A 26,825-nucleotide genomic window follows, 5' to 3' on the forward strand; every position below is an offset into this window, starting at 1 on the left:
TACCAGTGATCCGCCGCTGACCTACCTCCTGATTTCTGTGGGATTAACCATTTTCTGCACGCACACACAGACACACACACACACAATTGATTTAATATTTCCACTCACCAAAACCTTAATTTTGTATCACGGTAAATAATCAAGCTACGTTAAAGGAAGAAAATGTTCACCTCGTGTAAATTAAACCTATACTGTTTGGAATTGGATGGCAAAAAAAACCCAAACTCATTGCTGTCAAGTTGATTCCAACTCATAGGGACCCTATAGGACAGAGTAGAACTGCCCCATTGAGTTTCCAAGGAGCGCCTGGTGGATTTGAACTGCTGACCTTTTGGTTAGCAGTCATAGCACTTAACCACTATGCCACCAGGGCTTCCGGGACAGCAAGATAAGCTAAACAATTTCCTCTTTCAATGGCCAGGCTTCTATATTCTTAAGCGATAAAAACTTATTGCCGTTAAGTCGATTCTGACTCATAGCACCCTACAGGACAGAGTAAAACTGTCCCATAGGGTTTCCAAGGAGCGGTTGGTGGATTTGAACTGCCGACCTTTTGGTTAGCAGCCGAGCTCTTAACCACTATGCCAGCAGGGCTCCAGATATGATATATAAATATGCAGGTGTTGAAGCACACACACACCTTACTTCTGTTTAGTATTCAAGAGAGTCCACAAAAATAAACACATTTGCTTTAAAAACTTCTTACTAAGCATTAGAAAAAGACTTTGAAAAATACGTATTGGCAGTAATAACAGACTCACACAGACACACGTTTGACACTAAAATTGACCAGGCTTTCCCCAGATGGTCAGTGCTGGACACTTAGTTGTTTTCTGCTATTGAGTCCACTCTGACTCATGACGACCCCAGGTGATGTGGTAGAATTGCCCCATAGGGTGTTCTACGCTGTCGTCTTTACGGGAACAGATCACCAGGTCTTTCTCCTGCGGAGTCGCTGGTGGGTTCAAACCGCTGACCTTTCGATTAGCAGCCGAGTGCGTAACCATCGCACCACCAGGACTCCTTACAAAAGGCCTATCGTTAGGTGCTGTCAAATCAGTTCCGACTAGCAACCCCATGTGACAAAGTAAAACTGCCCCCATAGGGTTTTCTAGGCCTTTCTCCCACGGAGCCTCTGGGTGGGTTTGAACCGCTGACTTTTCAGTTAGCAGCCGATCGAGTAACCCATGATGGACACTAGCTACGTGAATTACAGTTCACGGGTGGAGTAGTGGTTAAGAGCTATGGCTGCTAACCAAAAGATCACCAGTGTGAGTCCACCAGGTGCTCCTTGGAAACCCTATGGGGCAGTTCTACTCTGTCCTGTCGGGTTGCTATGAGTCGGAATCCACTCGAAGGCAGTGGATTTTTTGGGGGATACCACTGGGCACACACTCGTTTTTCCACTTATTTTTTGCTCCGGTGTTTTCACAGTTAAGATTCTGCCTTCTACACAGACCATCATACATTCTATCTAAATATAGCCATCCCATTGATTAAGGAAATAGCAAGAGTTAAAAAAAACAAAACAAAACAAAACTCTATTTCAGGTTAGCATCACATTTCTCCCCCCCTAAGGAGTATGGAAAAACCTGTTGCCGTCAAGTCGATTTCAACTCATAACGACCCTACAGGACAGAGTAGAGCTGCCCTATAGGGTTTCCAAGGAGCACCTGGTGGATTCGAACTGTTGACTTTGTGGTTAACAGCCAAGCTCTTAACCAGTGTGCTTATGATAAACAGAGAAAAGATTGAAGTTGTCAAGGATTTCATTTTACTTGGATCCACAATCAGCACCCATGGAAGCAGCAGTCAAGAAATCAAATGACACATGGCATTGGGCAAATCGGTTGCAAAAGACCTCGTTAAAGTGTTGAAAAGCAAAGATGTCACCTTGAAGACTAAGGTGGACCTGACCCAAGCCATGGTATTTTCAATCGCATCATATGCATGTGAAAGCTGGACAGTGAACAAGGAAGACCGAAGAAGAGTTGACGCCTTTGAATTGTGGTGTTGGCGAAGACTATTGAATATACCATGGACTCCCAAAAGGATGAACAGATCTGTCTTAGAAGAAGTACAACCAAATGCTCCCTAGAAGCACGGGTGGTGAGACTGCATCTTACACACTGTGGTGACTGAACCAGTCGGGATGAAAAGGAGAATCCGACAAACCAAGTGGCCTTCGGTTTTGTGAAACAGATTGTTAAACGAGATGCTAGTTTGGGATGTTGCATGATACAGGGGCAGGAGTATGGCCAAGGGCCTGGTTAAATGGACAGATGACGACAGCAGGTCGCCTTCCCAGCCACGAGGAGGCCGGTTGGGGTAGGACTCCATATATATGGCAATGCCTCAGTGAGCTACGACACTCTTGGTGTCATCCACTAAGAACAGACCGGCAGTGGGACCGGAGCAGAGCATACAAATCAGGCCCTAAGTAGGGTTTCCTCCAGACCCCCTCTCCGACCTATCCCCCCAGCTCTCTGTGGTAGGGAGCTTGTCTGTATCTCACAGATACTGGGGGGAAGTCAACCAACTTAACCAAGGTCCCAATCTACTCTAGGGCAAATCTGTCAATGTGAGGTCTCCCATGATTCCTCTTTGTGCTCTGAGAATATAAATTCCATGATTTCTGGTGGGTCATTCTGTGCATGGAGCCCTGGTGGTGCAGTGGTTAAGACCACAGTTGCTAACCAAAAGGTTGGCAGTTTGAATCTATCAGCCGCTCACTGTAGGGTCATTATGAGTCTCAACGGACTCCATGGCAATGGGTTTTTTTCTTTTTTTTTTTTTGTATCCTGCATATACATGTCAAGGTACACATTTTGGATACCTCTTGAAATGGAAGGCTAGTTTGTCGACAGACGAGTTCACTATGTTGTTGTCATTTTGTTGTTGAGTGCCATCAAGTCAATTCCAATTCATAGCAACCCCGTGTGACAGAGTAGAACTGCCCCATAGGGTTTTCTAAGCTGTCATCTTTACGGGAGCAGATCGCCAGGTCTTTGTCCTGCAGAGCTGCTGGCAGGGTTCGAAGCAATGACCTTCCGGTTAGCAGCCAAGCACTTAACCGCTGTGCCACCGGGGCTCCTCCCACGCCACCTTACCAGCTGCAGTTGTTGAAAAGGCTTTAAGGAAATCTTTACTCTCTTGGAGAGCTGAAACCTGGTCACGCTGTTCTCTGAGAAGCTCTCTGGAGCCATCAGAAAACCAGTTCCCGTCGAGTCCAACTCCGACTCTCAGTGACCCCACATGTCAGGGGCAGAACTGTGTGCTCCATGGGGGTTTTCTGCAGCTGAGTTTTTGGAAGCAGATTGCCAGACCTGTCTTCCAAGGCACCTCTGGGTGGACTTGAACGAGCAACCTTTCAGTTAGCAGCCGAGTGCTCAACTGTTTGTGACACCCAGGGACTCCACTTTCCCCCCAGTAGCCTTTGGCTATTTTCCATTTACAATTACGTAGAAACCAATATGCCTCAGGAGATCCCTGTTAGGGGGCAAAGAAGACATGAGCCATGGCTGTCATCGAATGCATTCAGGGACAAAATGAAGTCTGAGACGGGAACACCTGTTCCCAGAGGAGCACTGGGCAGGAAGCAGGTGTCTTTCATTGTATTCTTAAAGACAGGACCACTGAGTGCTGCTGGGTTTGGATTAAAACTCCTCCCTCCTCCCCACCCCTTGGTTTCACAGCTCGGATTCTCTTCATTTCAGAAAAGGAATGGCCGTGAGTCAGCTTCCACGTAAATAACCTTTGCAGAGAAGTTTTCTAGGGCAAGCACTGCACGATTATCAGAGCCGTGGGCAGGAGACAGAGCAGACCAACCACCCCAGGCAAACACCGACAGACCACAGACAGACGGAAAGAGGGAGCCCAGAGAGACAGGCAGCTGTTATTTCCATCAAGCAGGGCTGAAATTGAGTTAGTGTGCCATGTATGCTTGCAGCCCCACGGGGTGCTGATGGCAAAGAGATTTCATCAGGAGGGACAGGGGTTTGGATACCACCTGCAATGTGTCCTGCGGAGCTGGGTCCTTTGGGGTCTGGACACGGGGGTCCTGCCAGGGTTCCAAGTTGTCCTCCTCTGGGCTGCTCTCAGCTTTATCCACTGGCTGCCAAAGACATAACCGCTCCATCAGTAATCTGCATTAGGCTCCAGGGACTTCAGTACCAACCCAGGGACTGGTTGTCCTTGAGTTGACTCCTACTCAAGGTACCCCATGTGTGTCAGACTGGAACTGCACCCTACAGGGTTTTTTAATAGATGTGCTCTTGTAGAAGTAGACTGCCAGGCTTTTCTTCCAAGGCGCCTCTGGGCAGACTCGAACCTCCAACCTTTCAGTAAGCAGCTAAGTGTGTTAATTGTTTGCACCACCCAGGGATCACCAGCCCAAAAGACAGAGAGATATTTTTCCCCAAAATTAATCAGCTGCGCTAGCTAGTCTTCTCTGGGGAGATCAAAAGAGCTTTGCTGCACAACTCCTAGCTTCCCCTGAGCCACACACATCATGTCTTATGCAAGATGAGATGCTGAAAGTTCTTAGGAAGTTTATCAAAGCTAGCCCGTGGGGATGCAAAGAGTCAGTGCGCTCAGATGCTAACCAAAAGGTCAGAGGTTTAATTCTGCCCAGAGGTGCCTTGGAAGAAAGGGGTGGCTATCTGCTTCTGAAAACAGCCACTGAAAACCCTATGGAGTGTAGTTTTTACTCTGACACACATGGGGGCGCCATGAGGCAGAGTCCACTCGGCCGCAGTTTTCTTTTGGGGGGGTGTCTGATTTAAATCATTTCCCCAGAACAGTTTGGATGTTCAAAGGAAAAAGAGGCTCTACATACAGCAACTTCTGAAACAGAAAAGGCAGTGAAAGCCTTTGATAGTAGAGGTTAAATGGGTAGATTCTTCTCCGTAAGACAGAAGTTACCGTGCATCTAGAGGAGTGGCTTTGGTGGTACAAAGAGTGAAGGTGCTCGGCTGGTAACAGAGAGGTCCGAGGTTCGAGTCCACCCAGAGGTGCCTCTGAAGAAAGGCCTGGTTATCTACTTCTGAGAAATCAGCCACCGAAAACCCTGTGGAGCCCAGCTCTACCCCCCGACACACGTGGGGGCCACCATGAGTTGGTGTCAACGCCTGTTTTGTTTTTGTTTTAACTGGTTGTCACTGAGAGTAAAGGTATCTGTAGAGTCTGTCATCAGACAACGTGCAGCAATGAAAGCCCAGATTCATTGGGGGTGAATTTTTTTTTTTTTTAATTAAACTTCCTCATCCTTAAATACAGATTCTAGATATTGGTGAAAAATCCCACCCACGATTAAAAAAACAAAACAATTTAGTGAGATAAACATGGCATATTGACATTATATCTTTTTACTTTCTACTTCCTAAAATAAGGAGCAAACGGCCAGATGACCGACATGGAATACAATGACAATATGAAGGAAAAAAAAAGTTTGAATAGATAAAAACCAAAAAATCCAAACGAGCTGCCCTGGAGTCAGCCCTGACTGATGGCGACCTCACGGGAATTAAGAGTAGAACTGTGCTCCACAGGGTTTCCAGTGGCTCATAGTTCAGAGGTAGGTCGCCAGGCCTTTCTTCCGAGGTGCCTCCTAGTGGACTTGAACCTCCGGCCTTTTTGCTAGCAGCCAAGCGTGTTGACCGTTTGTACCACCCGGGGACTCTTTGGATGGACAACCAGTAACCTTATCCTCGTGGATAGTAAGAAGTGAATGAATGATAACACGCTACTCTCTGAGGAAAGACTAGTCAGAAAGAACGTAGGATGCAACGCTTTCCTCGGTAGTTATCGGGCATAGACAAGCTGAGAAAACGAGGAAGGACGGAGAGAGATGTGTTTAAGGAGCATCACGGAGATATACCAAGGGCATTTCAGCCTCTGTGATGTCTGAGAACTGGGGGGAGGATGGTGAAACCGGGCCGCGCGCTACTGCAGCGGAAGTCTCCATTTCAGGGCGACCTATCACCTGTTACAAAGATAAAAGAGCAAAGGCAGGTTAAATAAAGTCAGGTCAGCCGCAACCTTCATGCCGATAAAAGCAGTTCAATGGAAAACACCCCATCTATTTATTTCTGCCTCCACGATGCAAAGGAAGCCTGATGCTGAGTAGGTCTTGTGCAAATGGTTTACGTTCGGCTGCTACCCCAAAGGTCGGTGGTTCAAACCCACCCAGCAGCACCATGGAAGGAAGTCCTGGCAATCTGCTTCCATAAAGATCACAGCCAAGAAAACCCTGTGGAGCACAGTTCTAGTCCGTAAAACATGGGGCGGCCGTGAGTCGGAATGCACTCGGCTGCAACTAACAACAACAACACGTCAGAGAGCGACAGGCTCACTAACACCTGTGTTTGCCCCTTCCTGGGCACACACCTGAGTCTACTTCTCAGCCTCCTCGTAGTCGTAAGTACGGCTATGGGGCTGATTCTCCCAGTGGAATAGGAGCAGGTGTCCTGGGGGTCCCCACAACACTGGGAAGGGGGAAAGGAATGCCCTTCCTACTTTCCCTTTCCCCACTGGCCATGTGAAGAACAAACCCCCAAGCCTTCCTCAATGGGGGTTTCACAAGAGAATGAAACCCCAGGAAAACAACCCTACTGACTCTTTTCTCAGTTCTAAAACCAAACCAAACCAAATCCGTTGCCAACAACTCGATTCTAAGTCACAGCAACCTGAGAACTGCCCCATAGGGTTTCCAAGGAGCGCCTGGGAGATTCAACTTTTTAGGTAGGAGCCGGGATCTTGCACACTGCGCCACCAGGGCTCCGCCACAAGTATAGTAATTTGGGAAAGCAACAGTCTCTTTCGGCCTGGATTCTGAACCAAAATAACCCGTAGCCACCCAACGGATTCCGACTCATGGCGACCCCATGTGTGACAGACCAGAGCGGCTCCGTAGGGTTTTCTTGGATGTAATCTTAATGGAACCAGTTTGCCAGGCCTTTCTTCTGTGGCACTACTGGGTGGGCTCGGACCTCTAACATTTAGGTTTGTAGTCGAGCTGAAACTTTTTTGCGTTCACCTGAGCTCCCCTGAAAAAGAAGCCACAGTAGAAGGACCCAGGGGCTCATGGTCCTCAGACCTTCTGTTAGCCCAAGACAGGAACCTTTCCCAAAGCCAACTCTTCAGACAGGGCTTGGACTGGACAACGGGATAGAAAATGATACTGATGAAGAGTGAGCTTCTTGGATCAAGTAGACACATGAGACTATGTGGGCAGCTCCTGTCTGGAGGGGAGATGAGAGGGCAGAGGAGGTCAGAAGCTGGCTGAATGGACACGAAAATAGAGAGTAGAAGGAAGAAGCGTGCTGTCTCGTTAGGGGGAGAGCAACTGGGAGTATAGACCAAGGTGTATATAAATGTTTCTATGAGAGACTGACTGGATTTGTAAACTTTCACTAAAAGCACAATAAAAAAAGAAAAAGCCACCTTCAGAAATTCAATGAATGGCCAGTAGGTGGCAGCAATGCCGCATAAATTAATTATCGAGCTTAAGTAGGAAGCGGGGGTGGAATAATGAGGTCAAAACCTGTGCCTTGTTGTCTCAGACTCATGGCGACCCCATGTGTGTCAGAGCAAAACTGTGCCCCACAGGGTTTTTGTGTGTGTCTGCGTGTGTGTGCTTTCGGTGAAAGTTTACAGCTAAATTAGTTTCTCATTCAAACATTTGTACCCGAATGGTTTGGTGACATTGGTTGGAATCCCCACAACCGTCAGCACTCTCCCCCTTCCCATCCCAGCTTCCCTGTGCTCATTTGCCTGGTTTTTCTGTGCCTTCCTGCTTTCTCATCTTTGCTTTTGGGCAGGTGTTGCCGACTTGATTGAACTAAGAAGCACGTTCCTCACCTGTGTTATTGTTTGTTTTATAAGCCTATTTAATCTTTGTCTGAAAGGTGGACTTTCGGATTTCAGTTCTATCAGTTCTCAGTTAGCAGAGTGCCCTGGGGCTATAGCCTGGGGGGTTCCCGCCAGTCTCCGTCAGACCAGTAATTCCGGTCTTGTTTCGTGACTTTGAATTTTGTTCTACATTTTTCTCCCTCTCTGTCCGTGTTTTCTATTGTGATCCCTGCTAACTGACAAGTTAAAGGTTCGAGTCCACCCAGAGGTGCCTCCAGAGAAAGGCTGGGGAATCTGCTTCTGGAAAACCAGCCATGGAAAACCCTGTGGAGCACAGTTTTACTCTGACACACACAGGGTCACCATGAGTCAGCATCAACTCAAGGCACCTGTTTAGGAGTCCCTGAATGGCACAGTTAACACACTTGGCTGCTAACAGAAAAGTTGGAGGGCACCTCAGAAGAAAGGCTCGGTGGTCTCCTGCTGAAAAAGCAGCCACTGAAAACCCTATCTGTGGAGCGCAATTCTACTCCGATACACACGGGGTGGCCATGAGTCGGCATCAACTTGACAGCAACTGGTACTGGCCCCATTGATGACGCTGGGCCGACCCATATGGCCCAGGATCCCCTTCCATCTCCTCTCATGAATCCCACCTGCAAAATCAGTCCCCTGTGCCTGATGATGTGCCATATCCATGGACTCCAAGGATTACGACCTGGACCCTCTCACAGACGAAACCTGTTGCTGTCGAGTCGGTGCTGATTCATGGCAACCCCGTGTGTGCACGGTAGAACTGTGCTCCACAGAGTTCTCAATGATTGTGACCTTTCAGAAGGAGATCACCAGGATTTTCTTCTGAGGCATGTCTGGGTGGATTTGAACCATCAACCTTTTGGTTAGTTTGCAAGCACTTAACCGATTGCACCACCCAGGGGGCTCTTTGGACATTCTTGGGGGGCCATTGTTGAGCCTATCACTACATGTGAATATGCAACGTCCTATAGGACAAAGTAGAACTGCCCCATAGGGTTTCCAAGGAGTGGCTGGTGGATTCAAACTGCCGACCTTTTGATTAGCTGCTGAGTTCTTAGTCACTGTGCCACCAGGGCTCCAAATGAAGGCCCTCATTCCCATCGAGTCAATTCTGACTCATAGTGACCGTAGAGTACCAAGTAGAACTGCCCCATGGGGTTTCCAAGGAACAGCTGGTGGATTCGAACTGCCGACCTTTTGGTTAGCAGCCAAATGCTTAACCACAGCGGCACCAGGGCCCCTGAAATGAAGGCAGGAGCCCCTAATGTCACAGAAGCCCTGGACGCCAGCTCTTCTTTGCCCTCGCTCCTCCCCAGGGAGCTGTGAGGGCCCCCTCTGCGTTCTCCCAATGAGGGTTAGGGTCTGACCTCCGTCACAATGTGGGTGAGGTACTCACGTCTTCCAGATGGCACCCGACGGGGCAGGGCGGGGTCTCGTCCACCACCACGGTCTCCGCTGGGGGGCTCTGAACAGGTGAGGGCTCGTTGGCACCTGACACTGAGCGAGCACACGGCTCCCCAATGCCACCTGGGGAAACCTGCAAAGTGGAGACACCTGGTGAGTGAAAGGCCTGGCAATCTCCTTCCCAAACCTCCCAAAATCACCAAAACCGTATGGATCACGGCGGTCCCAGCTATAACCAATCACAGGGATGGCTCAGGACCGGGTAGTGTTTCATTCGGTTGTGCACGGGAGAGTTGTGGGTTGGGGCTGACCTGACCTCAGGCAACAACGACAACACACTAAATTTTTACTCCTCCTTCAAAAGTAGCACCTGTTGTTGTTGTAGGGTGCCGTCAAGTCCTTTCCTACTGATAGCAACCCTGTGGGACAGAGGAGAACTGCCCCACTTTTTTTTTTTTAATCTTTATGGGGGAAACCCTGGTGGCATAGTGGCTAAGAGCTATGACTGCTAACCAAAAGGTTGGCCATTCAAATCCACCAGGTGCTCCTTATGAGAAGCTGGACTATATGAAGAAGAACGGGGCGTCAGGATTGGGGGAAGACTCATTAACAACCTGCGTTATGCAGATGGCACAACCTTGCTTGCTGAAAGTGAAGAGGACTTGAAGCACTTACTAATGAAGATCAAAGACCACAGCCTTCAGTATGGATTACACCTCAACATAAAGAAAACAGAAATCCTCACAACTGGACCAATGAGCAACATCATGATAAATGGAGAAAAGATTGAAGTTGTCAAGGATTTCATTTTACTTGGACCCACAATCAACAGCCATGGAAGCAGCAGTCAAGAAATCAAAAGATGCATTGCATTGGGTAAAACTGCTGCAAAGGACCTCTTTAAAGTGTTGAAGAGCAAAGATGTCACCTTGAAGACTAAGGTGCGCCTGACCCAAGATGTCACCCTGAAGACTAAGGGGCGCCTGACCCAAGCCATGGTATTTTCAATCACATCATATGCATGGGAAAGCTGGACAATGAATAAGGAAGACCGAAGAAGAGTTGACGCATTTGAATTGTGGTGTTGGTGAAGAATATTGAATATACCATGGACTCCCAAAAGGATGAACAGATCTGTCTTAGAAGAAGTACAACCAGAATGCTCCTTAGAAGCAAGGATGGCGAGACTGCATCTTACACACTTTGGACATGTTGTCAGGGGGGATCAGTCCCTGGAGAAGGACATCATGCTTGGTAGAGTACAGGGTCAGTGGAAAAGAGGAAGTCCCTCAGTGAGGTGGATTGACACAGTGGCTGCAACAATGAGCTCAAGCATAAAAGGATTGTAGGGATGGCGCAGGACCAGGCAGTGTTTCGTTCTGTTGTGCATAGGGTCGCTGTGAGTCGGAACTGACTCAACGGCACCTGACAACAACAACAACAACAACAAGGTGCTCCTTGGAAACCCCATGGGGCAGTTCTACTCTGTCCTGTAGAGTCGCTCTGAGTGGGAACCGACTGGACGGCACCTGACAACAACAACAACAAGGTGCTCCTTGGAAACCCCGTGGGGCAGTTCTACTCTGTCCTGTAGGGTCGCTCCGAGTCAGAACCAACCGGATGGCAGCTAACAACAACAACAACAACAAGGTGCTCCTTGGAAACCCCGTGGGGCAGTTCTACTCTGTCCTGTAGGGTCGCTCTGAGTGGGAACCGACTGGACGGCACCGGACAACAACAACAACAACAAGGTGCTCCTGGAAACCCCGTGGGGCAGTTCTACTCTGTCCCATAGGGTCGCTCTGAGTGGGAACCGACTGGACGGCAGCTAACAACAACAACAACAACAACAACAACAACAACAAGGTGCTCCTTGGAAACCCCGTGGGGCAGTTCTACTCTGTCCCATAGGGTCGCTCTGAGTGGGAACCGACTGGACGGCAGCTAACAACAACAACAACAACAACAAGGTGCTCCTTGGAAACCCCGTGGGGCAGTTCTACTCTGTCCTGTAGGGTCGCTCTGAGTGGGAACCGACTGGACGGCAGCTAACAACAACAACAACAACAAGGTGCTCCTTGGAAACCCCATGGGGCAGTTCTACTCTGTCCTGTAGGGTCGCTCCGAGTCGGAACCGACCGGACGGCAGCTAACAACAACAACAACAACAAGGTGCTCCTTGGAAACCCCGTGGGGCAGTTCTACTCTGTCCTGTAGGGTCGCTCTGAGCGGGAATCGACTCGAAGGCAATGGGTTTTCTGTTTTGGGGATTTTTATGGGAGCAGATCACCAGCTCTTCCTCCTGCAGACCCACTGACTGGGTTTTAAGCACCAACCTTTCCGTTAGCTGCTGAGCGCTTAACCATTGCACCACCAGGGCTCCTCCTAGCTCCACACAAATAAAAGCTGTAATACAGTGACGCCTGTGAGAGCCGGTACCCGACAGGACTGCCTTGTTTTTCTGGGTCTCGCAAGTTTTCCGCCCTTGCAGTCTCACCACTTTTCTGTCCTCTCTCTTGTCTGTTCCTGTTGCCATCGAGTCAGTTCTGACTCCCAGCGACCCTGCAGGACAGAGTGGAACTACCCCTATAGGGTTGCCAAGGAGCAGCTGTGGATTCAAATAGCTGAGATTTTGGTTAGCAGCTGAGCTCTTAACCACCGCGCCACCAGGGCTCCATCCTCTCTATTAGTGGAAAGCATTTGAGTTTTCCTTCTCTGATAGATTTTACTGTACAATTTAAAACGTGAACTCTACTCAAGGTCCCAAGCAATAAATGTGCTGACCCTTGACTAGGTGGCGATAATAAATTTGGTAAAAACAGACCAAGAATCAAGAATTTCCTGAGACTTCACTTAAGAGAGTCTTTTGTAAGACGGAGGCATCCGTATTTACGGGGTGGCAGAAGGGTCACTGTTGAGGGCGTGCTTGCTTATCGTGACTTAAGAGCAAACAAAATCAAGTCGGTGTCTATCAAAGCTTTAGGAATCCACTTCAGAAACTTCCTTCAACCGTTGCCTCAGATGATTTAAGTGGAAAAGAACTACTCACAGGAAACCGTAATCAGCAATTTAGGCACTTATCAGCAAGGGGCTCTTTCCCCGATGAGGGTGGCTGATTTAAATAACCTGCTTACCCGCCAGTTCTACAAATCTCAGGGGCACTTTTGCTCTTGAAACTTCACTATTTCCAGCCCGATTCTTCACCATCCGTCTTCATGAAATAGTGTCTTTGAACACAAAAGGGTCGTAGCTGAAGAAAACACCTTAGGTGTTGATAAAGGGAAGTCATGGGTAATGCCAAGGGTTAATGTGCTCGGCTGCTAACCGAAAGGTTGGAGAGTTGAGTCTGCCCAGAGGTGCCTTGGAAGAAAGGCCTGGCAACCTACTTCCAAAAAATCAGCCTTTGAAAACCCTGTGGAGCATGGTTCTACTCTGACACACATGGGGTCTCCATAAGTTGGGGTGGACTCGATGGCAACTAGTTTTGGTCAGTTGTGGCCAACACATGTTGGTACAAGAATGTAGTTTTCTCTTCGCTCAGCTTGACCCACGATACAGGGCGAGGTAAAGTCCAGTAACCCCGCAGCTTACAAAAGGACTACATCTTTTCAAGGAATTTAAATGAAGGCCCTTGGGTGTTGCGAAGAGTTAACTCGCTCAGCTTCTGACCGAAAGGTTGGAGTTCACCAAGAGGCATGTCAGAAGAAAGGCCTGGCAATCTACTTCTGAAAACTGAGCTATTAGAAACCCTATGGAGCACAGCTCTACTCTGACACACATGGGGTCACCAGGAGTCGGAGTCAACTTGATGGCACATGGTTTGGTTTGGAGGTCCCCGGGTGGTAAAAACCATTGATATGCTTGGCTGCTCACTGAAAGGCTAGGGGTTCGAGTCCACCCAGAGTCACCGCGGAAGAAAGACTTGGCAATCTACTTCTGAAAACTCAGCCGCTGAAAACCTTATGGAGCAAAGTTCTACTCTGATACACATGGGGGTGCCACGAGTCAGAGGTGACTGGACCGCAAGGGAACGGGTGTTAGGAGGAACCCCCCCCAGCTTACTTGGTGTCCGGGGGCTGCGTGCTCGTCCACGTCTCTAAGATTTTCCAAAAGAGGCAGGACGCTGCTGTGGTAGACCCCCCACCAGAGATTCAGAAATGCCAGCTGGTGTGGGGTGTCCGCACCCGAGCCGTCCTGCACGATGGAGCCGGTCTGCGGGTTGTACTTATAGCTCCAAGGTTTGGTGGACCCCAAGAAGTGCACCACCTTTGCGCCAGAACCAAACCTGAGAAGGAATCAGAAAGGATTCGATCAAAGATCCACAGAAAGCATCTACTTCAGACACTTTGCAGTAACGAGTGGCTATTGATGATAACCCACCGCTGCCCAGTTGATTCCAACTCACCGTGACCCCGTAGGACGGAGTAGAACTGCCCTGTGGTGTTCCCAAGGAGCGGCTGGTGGATTCGAACTGCCGACCTTTTGGTTAGCAGTCGAGCTCTTAACCACTGCGCTGCCAGGGCTCCATTTATATACGTATCTACTTTATATATACATCTATAATTAAAAAAAAACCAAACCCATTGCCATCGAGTCGGCTCCGATGCATAGTGACCCTATAGGACAGAGTAGAACTGCCCCATAGGGTTTCCGAGGAGTGCCTGGTGGATTCAAACTGCCAACCTTTTGCTTAGCAGCCGAGCTCTTAACCACTATGCCACCAGGGTTTCCATATATATAATATAAACAACAACAAAAAAAAACAACCCCGTTGCCATCAATTTGATTCTGACTCATAGGGACCCTACAAAGGAACTGCCCCGTAGGATTTCTGAAGCTGTCATCTTTACAGAAGCAGACTGCCACATCTTTTTCCCTCAGAGGGCCTGGTGGGTTTGGACCACCAAGTTTTCAGTTAGCAGCCGAGCACTGTAACCACTGTGCCACCAGGGCTCCTTATATAAAAAAAATGTATAATACCTATATGCATATATACTTCATTATATATATATATATACACATACACAGAAACCCTGGTGGCGTAGTGGTTAAGTGCTATGACTGCTAACCAAAGGGTCAGCAGTTCAAATCCGCCAGGCGCTCCTTGGAAACTCTATGGGGCAGTTCTACTCTGTCCTATAGGGTCGCTATGAGTTGGAATCGACTTGACGGCACTGGGTTGGGTATACATATATACATACATACACACGTATATATAATATGGAAATCCTGGTGGCACAGTGGTTAAGAGCTATGGCTCCTAACGAAAAGGTCGGCAGTTTGAACCTACCAGCCGCTCCTTGGAAACCCTATGGTCCGTGTATTATACATGTAATATGTATCTCTCTGTCCACATATATACATGATAGCTATGTATATAATGGAAAGGTTGGTGGCATAGTGGTTAAGAGTTCGGCTGCTAACCAGGAGGTCAGTAGTTCAAATCCACCAGGTGCTCCTTGGAAACCCTGTGGGGCTGTTCTACTCTGTCCTGTAGGGTCGCTATGAGTTGGAATCGACTCAATGGCAATGGTTTGGGTGGTTTTATATATATAATATACCGGAAAAAAAAAAAAAAAACATTGCTGTCAAGTTGATTCTGACTCATAGTGACCCTACAGGACAGAGTAGGACTGCCCCATAAAGTTTTCAAGGCTGTAATCTTTACGGAAGCAGACTGTCATATCTTTCTCCCAAAGAGCAGCTGGAGGGTTTGAACCAGCGACCTTTCAGTTAGCAGCTGAGCATTTTAACCACTGCCCCACCAGAGCTCCTATTGATAATATAACCACAAAAATTGTTAAGGTCGCCCTGGGTGATGCGTACGGTTAAGCGCTCAACCGCTAACAGAAAGGTTGGAGGTTCGAGTCCACCCAGAGGCACCTCGAAGGAAAGGCCTGGCGATCTGCGTTGGAAGGTCACAGCCTTGAAAACCCCGTGGAGCCCAGCCCCACTCTGCACACACAAACTAGCCCCGAGTCAGGATCGACTCGACGGCAACTAAGGACAGCAGTTATGCTCCACAAGGGCAAGTGGGGGGATGACCTAAATCCCTTCCACGTGGCACAGGCCGGCGTCCTCTGAGGGAGAAGCACGCCGAGTGGCACCGGGCCGGGAGGGCGCGGCGACGAGGACTCACTGTCTGAAGGCAGGGCCGTAGGTGTAAGCCGCGTTGCTGCTCAGGTTGTAGATGAAGGGCAAGTGTTTGCGGATGTCCGCCGTTGGCCAGCTACTGAAGAAGCTGTTCAGTAAGCCTTGGTCCGCCCCTGCGTCATGAACCAACACCGTTAACAGGTTAAGGCAGCACGCTGTAGGATGGGAACCGTTCCCGACTGTCTGTCTGTCTGTCTGTCATACTGTGGAGGCTTGTGCACTGCTGTGATGCTGGGAGCTATCCTGCCAGTATTTCCAACACCAGCAGGGCCACCCACGGTGGACAGGTTTCAGCAGAGCTTCCAGAGGAAGACAGACTAGGCAGAAAGGCCTGGAGATCCACTTGTAGAAATGAGCCAATGAAAACCCTATGGATACCAACAGCACATTGTCCGATACACTGCTGGGAGATGAGCTCCCTAGGTTGGAAGGCCCTGAAAATACATGCTGGCTGCAAAAATGGACTCAAGCGGACCAACGATCATGAAGGCGGTGCAGGACCGGGCAGCACTTCATCCTGTCGTGCATGGGGTCGCCATGAGTCAGAGCTGACTCGACGACAACTAACAACCGCAAACTTGGATTATTAGTAGCCGTTACGGGTGAGACTGTACATATGTCCTTGTTGTTGTTATTCCCTTTGAGTTACCCCCAACCCACAGCGACCCCCCTGAACAGCAAATGAAAAGCTGCCCCATCCTGCACCATGCCCATAACCTGCTGCGGATTGGACTGTCATGATCCAGGCGGTTTCCAGCACCTGGTTTGCGGAAGTAGATCTCCAGGCCTTTCTTCCTAGTCTCTCTCAGTCTGGAAGTTCCACTGAAGCCTGATCAGCATCACAGCCACATGCAAGCCTCCACAGACAGACAGGGGTGGCTCCGCGTGAGCCGCACAGGCCGGGAATCGAACCAGGGTCTCCCGCACAGAAGGCGAGAATTCTAGCACAGAACCACCACTGCCTTCTGTTTGGAAATGGGGTTTTCTTTGTTATGTGAATGAGGTCATAACGGTGGAGGGTGCCTCACAAACCTGACCGCTTCTGAGTTACAGAAGGAGCATGCTAGACACAGTGATACACAGTGGGAAGAAGGCACCGTGTGTAGACAGACACACACAGCGGATGCACCTACAAACCCTGGCCCTCCAAGGATGGCCGGCAACTACTAGAAGCTGGAACAGACAAAGAAGGACCTCCCCCTAGAACCATGCTCTGAATTTGAACTTCTAGCTTCCGTAACTCTGAGAAATAAATGGCTGCTCTTTAAAAACACCCACCTGCGGCATTTGTCTTGTTTCGTTTTGTTATAGCAGCACTAGGTAAACAAGACACAGGGAAACGGGGGCTGGCAGGGAGTGGGTACGGACTGACAACAGCCCCGTTCTCTTCTGCAAATCCGCAGGTCCCCTTGTTTACCATCAAAGCTGCCATGGTTGGCCGCGTGTTGCAGCAGTCGGCTGTGCGTCTCGAGAGAAGGCTGGAAGACAAATACGCCGCTGTTGAAGCAATCTGGCCACCCTGGGTCTGGGGCTGCAGACAGCTCTCTCCGGTCAAACAGCTCGTCGATATTGGACAGCACCTGTCGGAGAAAAAGGTACGAAACCCGTTGAAACATGTCTCTACCTCAGGTACGCAAGTAAGAAATGAAACGGGAGGTTAGGGTGGGCCGTCGGGAACCTGTGCCCAACTTTTTTTTTCACCCAGTATCAATATTTTGGGGATTTTTTTAATTGGGTGAAAATATACACAGCAAGACGTACACCAATTAGCAGTTTCTACATGTACAATTTAGCGACATTGATTACGTGGACCTCCAACCATCTCACTATCTTCTTCCCAGTTATCCCTCCACTATGAGCATAAACTCACCACCCCCTAAGTTTCCTATCTAACCTTTCGAGTTGGTGTTGTCAGTTCGATACCATATAGCTAATTCTTTAAAAGAGTATGATAATTAAAGGAGACATTCTTTTCTAGTTTGGCTAAATTCTTACTTGGTTCAAAGATGACTCCAGGGGATACTTTCCATTCAAGGTTTAAAGGTTCCCTCAGGGTAATAGTTTTTGGGGATCTCCAAGCTCAGTGGCTCCAGAAAGTCTGGATTCTGTGAAAATTTGAAATTCTATCCCATATTTCCCCCCCTTTTGGTCAGGATTCTCCTACAGAACCTTTAATCAAAATGTTCAGTAATGGCACCCTGCTAACTCAGAACGGAAGCCAATGCGCGAACCACCTTTCAGACAAAGATTAGACAGACCCATAAAACAATCACACACGTGAGGAAAATGCTTCTTTGTTCAACCAAGTGTATGAGACCAAATGGGCAACACCTGCCGAAAAGCAAAGATGAGAAGGCAGGAAGGGACAGGAAAACGAGACAAATGGAAGGGACAGGAAAACTGGACAAATAGACACAGGCCATCTGGGGTGGAAAGGGGGAGAGTGCTGACACATCGTGGGGATCGCAGCCCATGTCACAAAACAATTTATGCATAAATTTTTGGATGAAAAATTAATTTGTGCTGTAAGCTTTCACCTAAAACACAATAAAAAAAAAATTATTGATTTGGAAATTAACTTGCTCTGTAAACCTTCACCTAAAGCATAATGTTCAAACACACACACACACACACACACAAACACACACACACACACAAATGTTCAGTCATGTAGCCGGGCACCATCCAGGTCTTCTGGTCTCATGGTAAAGGAGGCAGTTACTCATGGAGATGCCTAGTTTTTCAAGTGATACTTTTGGGTTTATACTCAAAGGAGAAAACTTTGTGGGGAAGACTGCTTTCCAGCTTATTCTGAGCAATTGAAGTAGTGCCGTTTCCACAATGAAATTACTTTCTTGAGGCTCTTAAGATCCTCCATGGATTTCTCTTAATCGTGTGCCACCCCCGACCCAGCCAATGTGACAAGTGAAAGTGTGAATCCTATCCACAGAGACGGTGTGAGGGAGTACAACGCGATCAGTTGCCTTGGGGAGCGAGGCTGCTAATGGCAGTTCCCCCTGACACACGCTGGCTTTCTACTAAATAGTGCTCAGTTTAGAAAAACCACTGTTTTCGTTACTCCATTGGTCTTGGGAGCCTGGCGGCGCAGTGGCTAAGAGCTCAGCTGCTAACTGAAAGGTCGGCAGTTGGAATCCACCAGCCGCTCCTTGGAAACCCTGTGGGACAGTTCTACACTGCTATTTTTATCTTCTATTTTTTATACCTCGTCTCTTCCTTACAGAGCTGCTATTGTGATACCAAAAAACCAAACCAAGCCTGTTGCCGTCGAGTTGATTCTGACTCATAGCGACTCTACAGGACAGAGTAGAACTGCCCCATAGGGTTTCCAAGGAGCGGCTGGTGGATTCCAACTGCGGACCTTTCAGTTAGCAGCCGAGCTCTTGACCACTAAGCCACAATAGCCAAGACAATTCAGGACTGACCTCTGACAGGGGACCTTATTCTGCATTCTGACTTCCCAATGGCTGTTTTTGGAAGTGCCCGCCATGGGCTGGCAGAAGCCCTGGTGGTACAGTGGTTAAGCACCGCTGTTAATCAAAAGGTTCGAACGTACCCAGTACTCCCAGGGAGAAAGATCCAGCAGTCTACTCCCATAAAGATTACATCTTAGGAAGCTCTATGGGGCAGGTCTACGCTGTCATTGGGGTCGCTGGGAGTCCCAGTCGACTGGACGGCAAACAACGCACACAGCTAAGACACCCATGGAGTCTGTTTCTGTCCCTGCTAGGCCTCTCTGTCCTTCGCAACAACCCCAAAGATGCCACAGCTCCGTTCTATGCTTTCTGTGCTTCTGAGTTTGGCAATCCGTTCCACCTGGTAAAGCCCCTGTCCCGCCTTTTAAAAATTACCCAAAGTATCTACAGCACAGATCCAGAAAGGAGCCCTGGTGCCACATCAGTTAATAGCTAGGCTGCTAGCCTAAACGTCGGCAGTTCAGACCCACCCAGCAGCTCTGCGGGAGAAAGGCCTGGCGACCTGCTCCTATAAAGACGAAAAACCCACTGCCATCGAGTTGATTCCAATTCATCGTGACCTAGCAGGGTTTCTGAAGCTGTAAACCTCTACGGAAGCAGACTGCCACATCCATCAAGACTACAGTCTGGGAAATCCTATGGGACAGTTCTACGGTGTAACACATGGGGTGGCTGAGAGTCCTAACCTCGGTGATGTTAATGAGGCAGGGTTAGGCTGTTATGTTAATGAGGCAGGACTCAATCTACAAGATTAGGTTGTGTTTTAAGCCAATCTCTTTTGAGATGTAAAAGAGAGGAGTGAACAGAGAGACATGGGGACCTCATACCACCAAGAAAGCAGCTCCAGGAGCAGAGTATGTCTTTTGGACCCGGGGTTCCTGCACTGAGAAGCTCCTAGTCCAGGGGAAGACGGATGACAAGGACCTTCCTCCAGAGTCGACAGAGAGAGAAAATCTTCCCCTGGAGCTGGTGCCCTAAATTTGGACTTGTAGCCTCCTAGACTGCGAGGAAATAAACTTCTCTTTGTTAAATCAATCCACTTGTGGTATTTCTATTATAGCAGCACTAGATGACTAAGACAGAGGGGTTCATCAACAAGGGGAGCCTCTGGCCCTCACCATCCCCCTGAACTCACCAGCGTGTCCGCGTCCAGGAAGACGCACTTGCTGTAATGGGTGAGGGTCCAGCAGTGGAGCTTGGTGAGGGTGACCCCGAGCTCAGGTCTCTTCAGGTAGGCCAGGTGGATGTAGTCTGCGCTGCGTATCAGGTTCACCTCAATAACGTCATCGAACACCCTCGAGAGGATGACCCTGGAAAGACACGGGGCAGCAGCTACTGAGAGGGCCGGGATCAGCGAACACAGGACACCTCACCTCTTAAGGGGTGCCACCGACAAACATGGAGCATGGACCTACTTCCACACCTGTTACGGATGGAATTGTGTCCCCCCAAGATATGTGTTGTAAATCCTAACCCCTAAACCTGTGGGGAGCCCTGGTGGTACAGTGGTTAAGAACTCAGGCTGCTAACCAAAAGGCCAGCTGTTCGAATCCACCAGCTGCTCCTTGGAAACCCTATGGGGCAGTTCTACTCTGTCCTGTGAGGTCACCATGAGTTGGAAACAACTCCACGGCAACTCGGTTTTTTTTTTTTTTTTGCATACTTATGGATATAATGGCATGTAGGGATGGGGTTTTCTTTGTTATGGGAATGAGACCATATCAGTGTAAGGCGTGTCTTTAACCAATCACTTCTGAGATATAAAAGGAACAACTCAGGCACAGACACAAGCACAGATGGGGGAAGACAGATGGCGTGTGAGGATCCCCAAGGAACCAAGCAACAGAAGCAGGAAGGAGACAAGGACCTTCTCCCAGAGCTGACAGAAAGAGAGCCTTCCCCTAGAGCTGGCGCCCTGAATTCGGATTTCTAGCCTCCTGAACTGTGAGAAAATGTCTGTTCATTAAACCCAGAAACCCCAGTGCCGTCGAGTCGATTCCGACTCATAGCGACCCTATAGGACAGAGTAGAACTGCCCATTAAAGTTTCCAAGGAGCGCCTGGCAGATTTGAACTGCCGACCCTTTGGTTAGCAGCTGTAGCACTTAACCGCTACGCCACCAGGGTTTCCATCAAAGCTTCCCCCTTTTGGTATTTCTGTTATAGCAACTAGGAGACTCAGACACCATGACACTCAGTGCAGTTGCCATGTTTGGGGTTGGTTTTCCACGGTTGTCTTAGAGCTCGGCGCACTTTTCAGTTATGCTGAACACTTACGTAAACTTGAAAAACACGACAAATTGAACAGAACGGTGTTGAGACTCCAACTCGTGGCAACCCCGTGTGTGTCAGAGTGTAACTGTGTTCCATAGATGTCTTTGTTATCTAGTGCTGCCATTACAGAAATACTACAGGTGGATGGCTTGAACAAACAAGACTTTATTCTCTTACAGCCTAGGAGTATAGAAGTCTGAATTCAGGGCGCTGGCTTTCTCTCTCTCTTGGCTTTGGGGGAAGGTCCTTGCTATCAATCTTCCCCTGGACTAGGAGCTTGTCAGCGCAGGGACCCCAGGTCCAAATGATGGGCCCTGCTCCCGGCACTGCTTCCTTGGTGGTATGAGGTCCTCATGTCTCTCTGCTCCCTTCTCTCTTTTATATCTCAAAAGAGACTGGCTTAAAACACAATCCAATCTTGTAGATTGAGTCGTGCCTCAACGACATAACTGCCGATAATCCCACGTCACAGAGGTAGGATTTACGACATAGAGGAAAATCACATCAGATCACAAAATGGTGAACAATCACACAATCCTGGGAATCGTGGCCGTCTTAGTCAGCTAGTGCTGCTATAATAGAAATACCACAGGTGGATGGCTTTAACAAAGATAAATTTATTCTCTCACAGTCTAGTAGGCTAGAAGTCTGAATTCAGGGTGCCAGCTTCAGGGGAAGGCTTTCTTCCTCTGTTGGCTCTGGAGGAAGGTCCTCGTCTTCAGTCTTCCCTTAGTCTGGGAGCATCTCAGCACAGGAACCTCAGGTCCAAAGGACACACTCTGCTCTCGGCACTGCTTTCTTGGTGGTATGAGGCCCCAACTATCCGCTTGCTTCCCTTTCCTTTTTATCTCTTGAGAGATAAAAGGTGGTGCAGGGCACGTCCCAGGGAAACTCCCTTTACATTGGATCAGGGATGTGACCTGGGTAGGGGTGTTACAATCCCACCCTAATCCTCTTTAACATAAAATTACAATCACAAAATGGAGGACAACCACACCATACTGAGCATCATGGCCTAACCAAGTGGACACATATTTTTGGGGGACACAATTCAATCCATGACAATGGCCTAGCCAAGCTGACAGACATTTCGGTGGGACACAATTCAAGCCATGACAATAGGGTTCTCAGTGGCTGATTTTTCAGGAGATTGCCAGCCCTTTCTTCAAGTCACCTCTGGGTAGATTCGAACTTCCAACCTTTCAGTTAGCAGCCGAGCATGTTCACCATTTGCACCACCCAGGGGCCACCCATGGGGTCACCGTGAGTCAGAGTTGACTCGATGGCAATAGAAGTCCTTGGATGATGCAGGGGGTTAATGCAGAGGGTACTTTCCCTTTGAAAAACACATGGGTGGAGAGGCGTGAATGCTGAGCAGGTAGAAACCAACAGACTTCCGCTGCAACTTCTGTTGATACTAATTAGAAAGGAGTCCTGCTGGAGCAATGGTTAAGCGCTCAGCTGCTCACTGAACGTCTGTCAGTGTGAACCCACCAGCCACTCTGAGGGAGAAAGACCTGGTGATCTGCTGCCGTAAAGATTTTACAGCCTTGGAAGCCCTATGGGGCAGTGCTAAAGGGTAACTGTGAGTCGGAATCAACTCGACGGCACACAACACAACATCAACAACAACAATAACAGAACAATTAGATAAATCAGCATTTAGACCTAACTCAAAGTTTTACCCATTTATTTAGCACTGCTTCTTGTTCACAATTTCTTCTTTTCTTGATTTGTATTTCATTTTGCTTGAGTATATCCTAAAGTGATTCTCTCTCAAAGGTCATTGGTGAGTAAATTTTTTTTTTAATTTCTGCATATTTAAAATACCTTCATTTTGCTTTCAAAACATGCTAATTTAGCTGAATACAGAAGCCTCTTTTCAAACTTATTTTGCTCCAGAACTTTGAGACATCAACTTTCTCAACCCCGACAGATACTGAAGGGTATCTAAGTACTTTTTCTTTATCCTTGGGGCTCTGACATGACACCGCTTTGTAACAAGTTTGGGCTTCCTTCGCTCATCACGTTCAACCATCAGGAATATTCTCAGCTTCAAATTCTTTCTCAGAGCCGAGATACTCCATGAGATCTTTTCTCCACTCCATTCCCTCTGCTTTTCTTTCTTCCTGAAGCTTCTACTGGACAGGTGCTGGAGTTCCTGAATCTACTTTTTTTATCTCCCTGAACTTTGCTCTTGTATGTATTACATGTCTGTGTTCTTTTCCAGGCCACGGTTTCCAAGGTAATCCTGTCTCTAAGAAAGTATTCCATCTATTCCCCCACCACAGCCCCCTGCTTCCCGCTCAGTCATTCCTGGAATCTGTGGTATCTCCATGGTTGTGGAAAGATCCGGGGAGGCCAAGCAAAAGAGTATTCTGCTTCGGTACAAATAACAGTCTGATAGATGTTCCCCAATCCTGCTGGTCAGCTCTGCTCGGTCCCCTAAAATAAGTCCCTGGAAGTAGAATTAAGTTTCATGAATGCAACTTGTTCAAAGCTTCAGGCATACGGAAGATGTGGGTTTGTTTCACTTGCCGAAAGGATACCCCACCCCACACTTGTTCCAGAGCCTGGGCGAGTGGTGGTCTTTGTTACCCACATACCCGGTCATTTCTGGTTACCAGCCACTGTGTGTCTCCTAGGAGTGTGAGTATCAGAGGCCACCTCCAACCACCCCTTCCAACCAGTGTGTCACCTACATAATTCAGGTTTTTCAAAAGCTAAACCAGTCCTACAACTTTGAACTCCTCCAGCATTTCTCTGGAGTTCTTTCTGAATATTTTAATGTTCTCCGTGAGGACCTAACCTCTTTTTTGTGTGTGTGCTTTAGGTGAAAGTTTACATTGCAAATTACTTTCTCATTCAAAAATGTATATATAAAATTGTTTTGTGACATTGATTGCAATCCCTGCAATGTGTCAGTACTCTCCCCCTTTCCACCCCGGGTTCCCCGTGTCCATTCATCCAGGTTTCCTGTCCCTTCCTGCCTTCTCGTCTTGCTTTTGGGCAGGTATTCCCCATTTGGTCTCGTAGACTTCACTCATCTAAGAAGTACGTTCCTCATGTGTGTTATTGTTTGTTCTCTGGGCCTGTCTAATCTTTGGCTGAAAGGTGGGCTTTGGGAGTGGCTTCAGTTCTGACTCAGCAGGGTGTCCAGGGGCCATTGAGTAGATCTTGTTGTTGGCTGTAGTCAAGTCAGCCCCTGACTCATGGCAACCCCACACACAGCAGAACAAAACGCTGCCTGGTCCCGTGCCATCCACATGATTGGTGCAGATTAGGACAGGGTGATCCGTGGGGTTTTCATTGGCTGATTTTTGGAAGTAGATCACCAAGCCTTTCTTCCAGGTGTGTTTTAGTCTGGAAGCTCCCCTGAAACCTGTTCTGCGTCACAGCAACACGCAAACCTCCAATGACAGACGGTGGTGGCTGCGCCCGCGCTGCACTAGCTGGGAATCAAACCCAGGTCTCCCGCATGGAAGGTGAGAATTCTACCACGGATCCACCGCTGCCCCCTCACAGACGAAATAGGTCATATAAAGGCTAAACCAGTCCTGCAACATTTAACTCTTCTCTGTATTTCTGTGACATTATCCTAAGTATTTAAAAGTTCCTCTGGGAGAACCTATGTCTTGAGTAGACCAAGTTAATATTTTGGATGTTATGAGCCATCAAGTCGATTCCAACTCCTGGCGACCCCGTGTGACAGAGCACAACTGCCCCGTAGGGTTTCCTAGGTTTTTTTTTTTTAATCTTTACTGGAGCAGATTTCCAGGTCTTTTTCCTTGTGGAGCCACTGGGCGGGTTCAGTCATCAACCTTTCACTTAGCAGCCGAGCACTTAAAAGTTTGCTCCTTGTAGGAAGAATGAAGAAAACTAAAGACACAAGAGAAAGATAAGTCTAAACGACTAATGGACCACATCTACCACGGGCTACACCACACTGAGTCCAGCACAGTCCAGCACAACTAGGTGGTGCCCAGATACCACCACTGACTGCTCTGACAGGGATCACAATAGAGGGTTCCCGACAGAGATGGAGAAAAATGTAGAACAAAACTCTAACTCAGAAAAAAAGACCAGACTTACTGGCCTGACAGAGGCTGGAGAAACCCCGAAAGTATGGCCCCCGGACACCCTTTCAGCTCACTAATGAAGTCACCCTTGAGGTTTACCCTCAGCCAAAAATTAAACAGGCCCATGAAAAAAACAAGACTTAAGGGGCACAGCAGCCCAGGGGCAAGGACGAAAAGGCAGGAGGGGGAAGGAATGCTGGTAATGGGGAACCCAAGTTTGAGAAGGGAGAGTGTTGACATGTTGTGGGGTTGTCAACCAATGTCATAAAACAATATGTGTACTAACGGTTTAATGAGGAGCTAGTTTGTTCTGTAAACCTTCATCTAAAGTATGGTTAAAAAAAGTGAAAAAAAAGTTTGCTCCTTGAGTAAACCTCAAGGCTTAAAAAACATATGTTGATCAAGCCTAAGGAGGCAGGAGTTCAGGAGAGAGTCAGGTATGTTTTTCGGGACCCTTTTGGGTTTATCCTGACAGTTCTATAAAAGAATATAACTGTCCCACTGTTGTGAATTGAATTGTGTTCCTCAAAAATATGTACTGGGCTCTGTTTAGAAATAGGAGGTTTCTGTTATTATTATATGTGAGGACTGAGGTGGTTCTGACCCAAGCCATGGTGTTTTCAATCGCCTCACGTGCATGTGAAAGAATAAGGAAGATAAACAAGGAAGACTAGAGAGGAACTGATGCCTTTGAGTTATGGTGTTGGTGAAGAATATCGAATATACCATGAGCTGCCCGAAGAACAAACAAATCTGTCTTGGAAGAAGTACAGCCAGAGTGCTCCTTAGAAGCGAGGATGGCGAGACTTTGTCTCACGTCCTTTGGACATGTTGTCAGGAGGGATCAGTCCCTGGAGAAGGACTTAATGCTCGGTTAAGTAGAGGGTCAGTGAAAGAGAGAAAGACCCTCAGTGAGATGGCTGGACACAGCGGCTGCAACAAGGAGCTCAAGCATAACAATTGTGAGGATGGTGCAGGACTGGGCAGTGTTTCGTTCTGTCGTGCAGAGGGTCGCTATGAGTCGGAACCGAATCCGCGGCACCTAACGACAACAACAGTTATAATGTTATGTTCCAGGGTATCACAAATGTTTTGCATTCTACTGCTAACCTAAGAGTTGGCAGTTCAAACCCACCCAGTGGTGCCTTGAAAAAAAGGCCTGGTGATTTGCTCCCATAAAGATTACAGCCAAGAAAATCCTATGGAGCACAGTTGTACTCTATAACACATGGGGTAGCCATGAGTCTGAATAGAATAGACTGCTGGAAACGACAAAATTGTTGTGTTCATGAAGCCATACCGGAGTGGTGGTTGTTAGTTGTCATCAAGTCAACTCCGATTCGTGGTGACCCCATGTGTGCAGAGTAGAACTGTGCTGCATAGGGTTTTCAAAACTGTGACCTTTCAGAAACAGATGGCCAGGCCTTGCTTCCGAGGTGCCTCTGGGTGGGTTTGAACCAGCAACCTTGCAGTTATTAGCCCAGAGCTTCATCATTTGCTCCACCCGGGGACTACTAGAGCAGGGTGAGTGCTAA

General features: G+C 48.2%; 1 protein-coding gene across 1 annotated transcript in view; it reads right to left on the minus strand.

Annotated features, from left to right (window-relative positions):
• The window catches only part of LOC100655607 (glycogenin-2), a 41,677-nt gene that overhangs the window by 3,717 nt on the left and 11,135 nt on the right, over window positions 1–26,825 (minus strand). The window contains exons 3-8 of the mRNA XM_064278868.1: window positions 20,074–20,248; window positions 16,862–17,024; window positions 15,431–15,557; window positions 13,354–13,576; window positions 9,284–9,424; window positions 4,007–4,114 (exon numbers count right to left, since the gene is read on the minus strand). Coding sequence (XP_064134938.1) covers window positions 4,007–4,114; window positions 9,284–9,424; window positions 13,354–13,576; window positions 15,431–15,557; window positions 16,862–17,024; window positions 20,074–20,248 — 937 coding nt within the window. The remainder of the gene's footprint in view (window positions 1–4,006; window positions 4,115–9,283; window positions 9,425–13,353; window positions 13,577–15,430; window positions 15,558–16,861; window positions 17,025–20,073; window positions 20,249–26,825) is intronic.

The sequence above is a fragment of the Loxodonta africana genome, chromosome Y (genome assembly GCF_030014295.1).
Source record: "Loxodonta africana isolate mLoxAfr1 chromosome Y, mLoxAfr1.hap2, whole genome shotgun sequence".
Classification (NCBI taxonomy): Eukaryota; Metazoa; Chordata; class Mammalia; order Proboscidea; family Elephantidae; genus Loxodonta; species Loxodonta africana.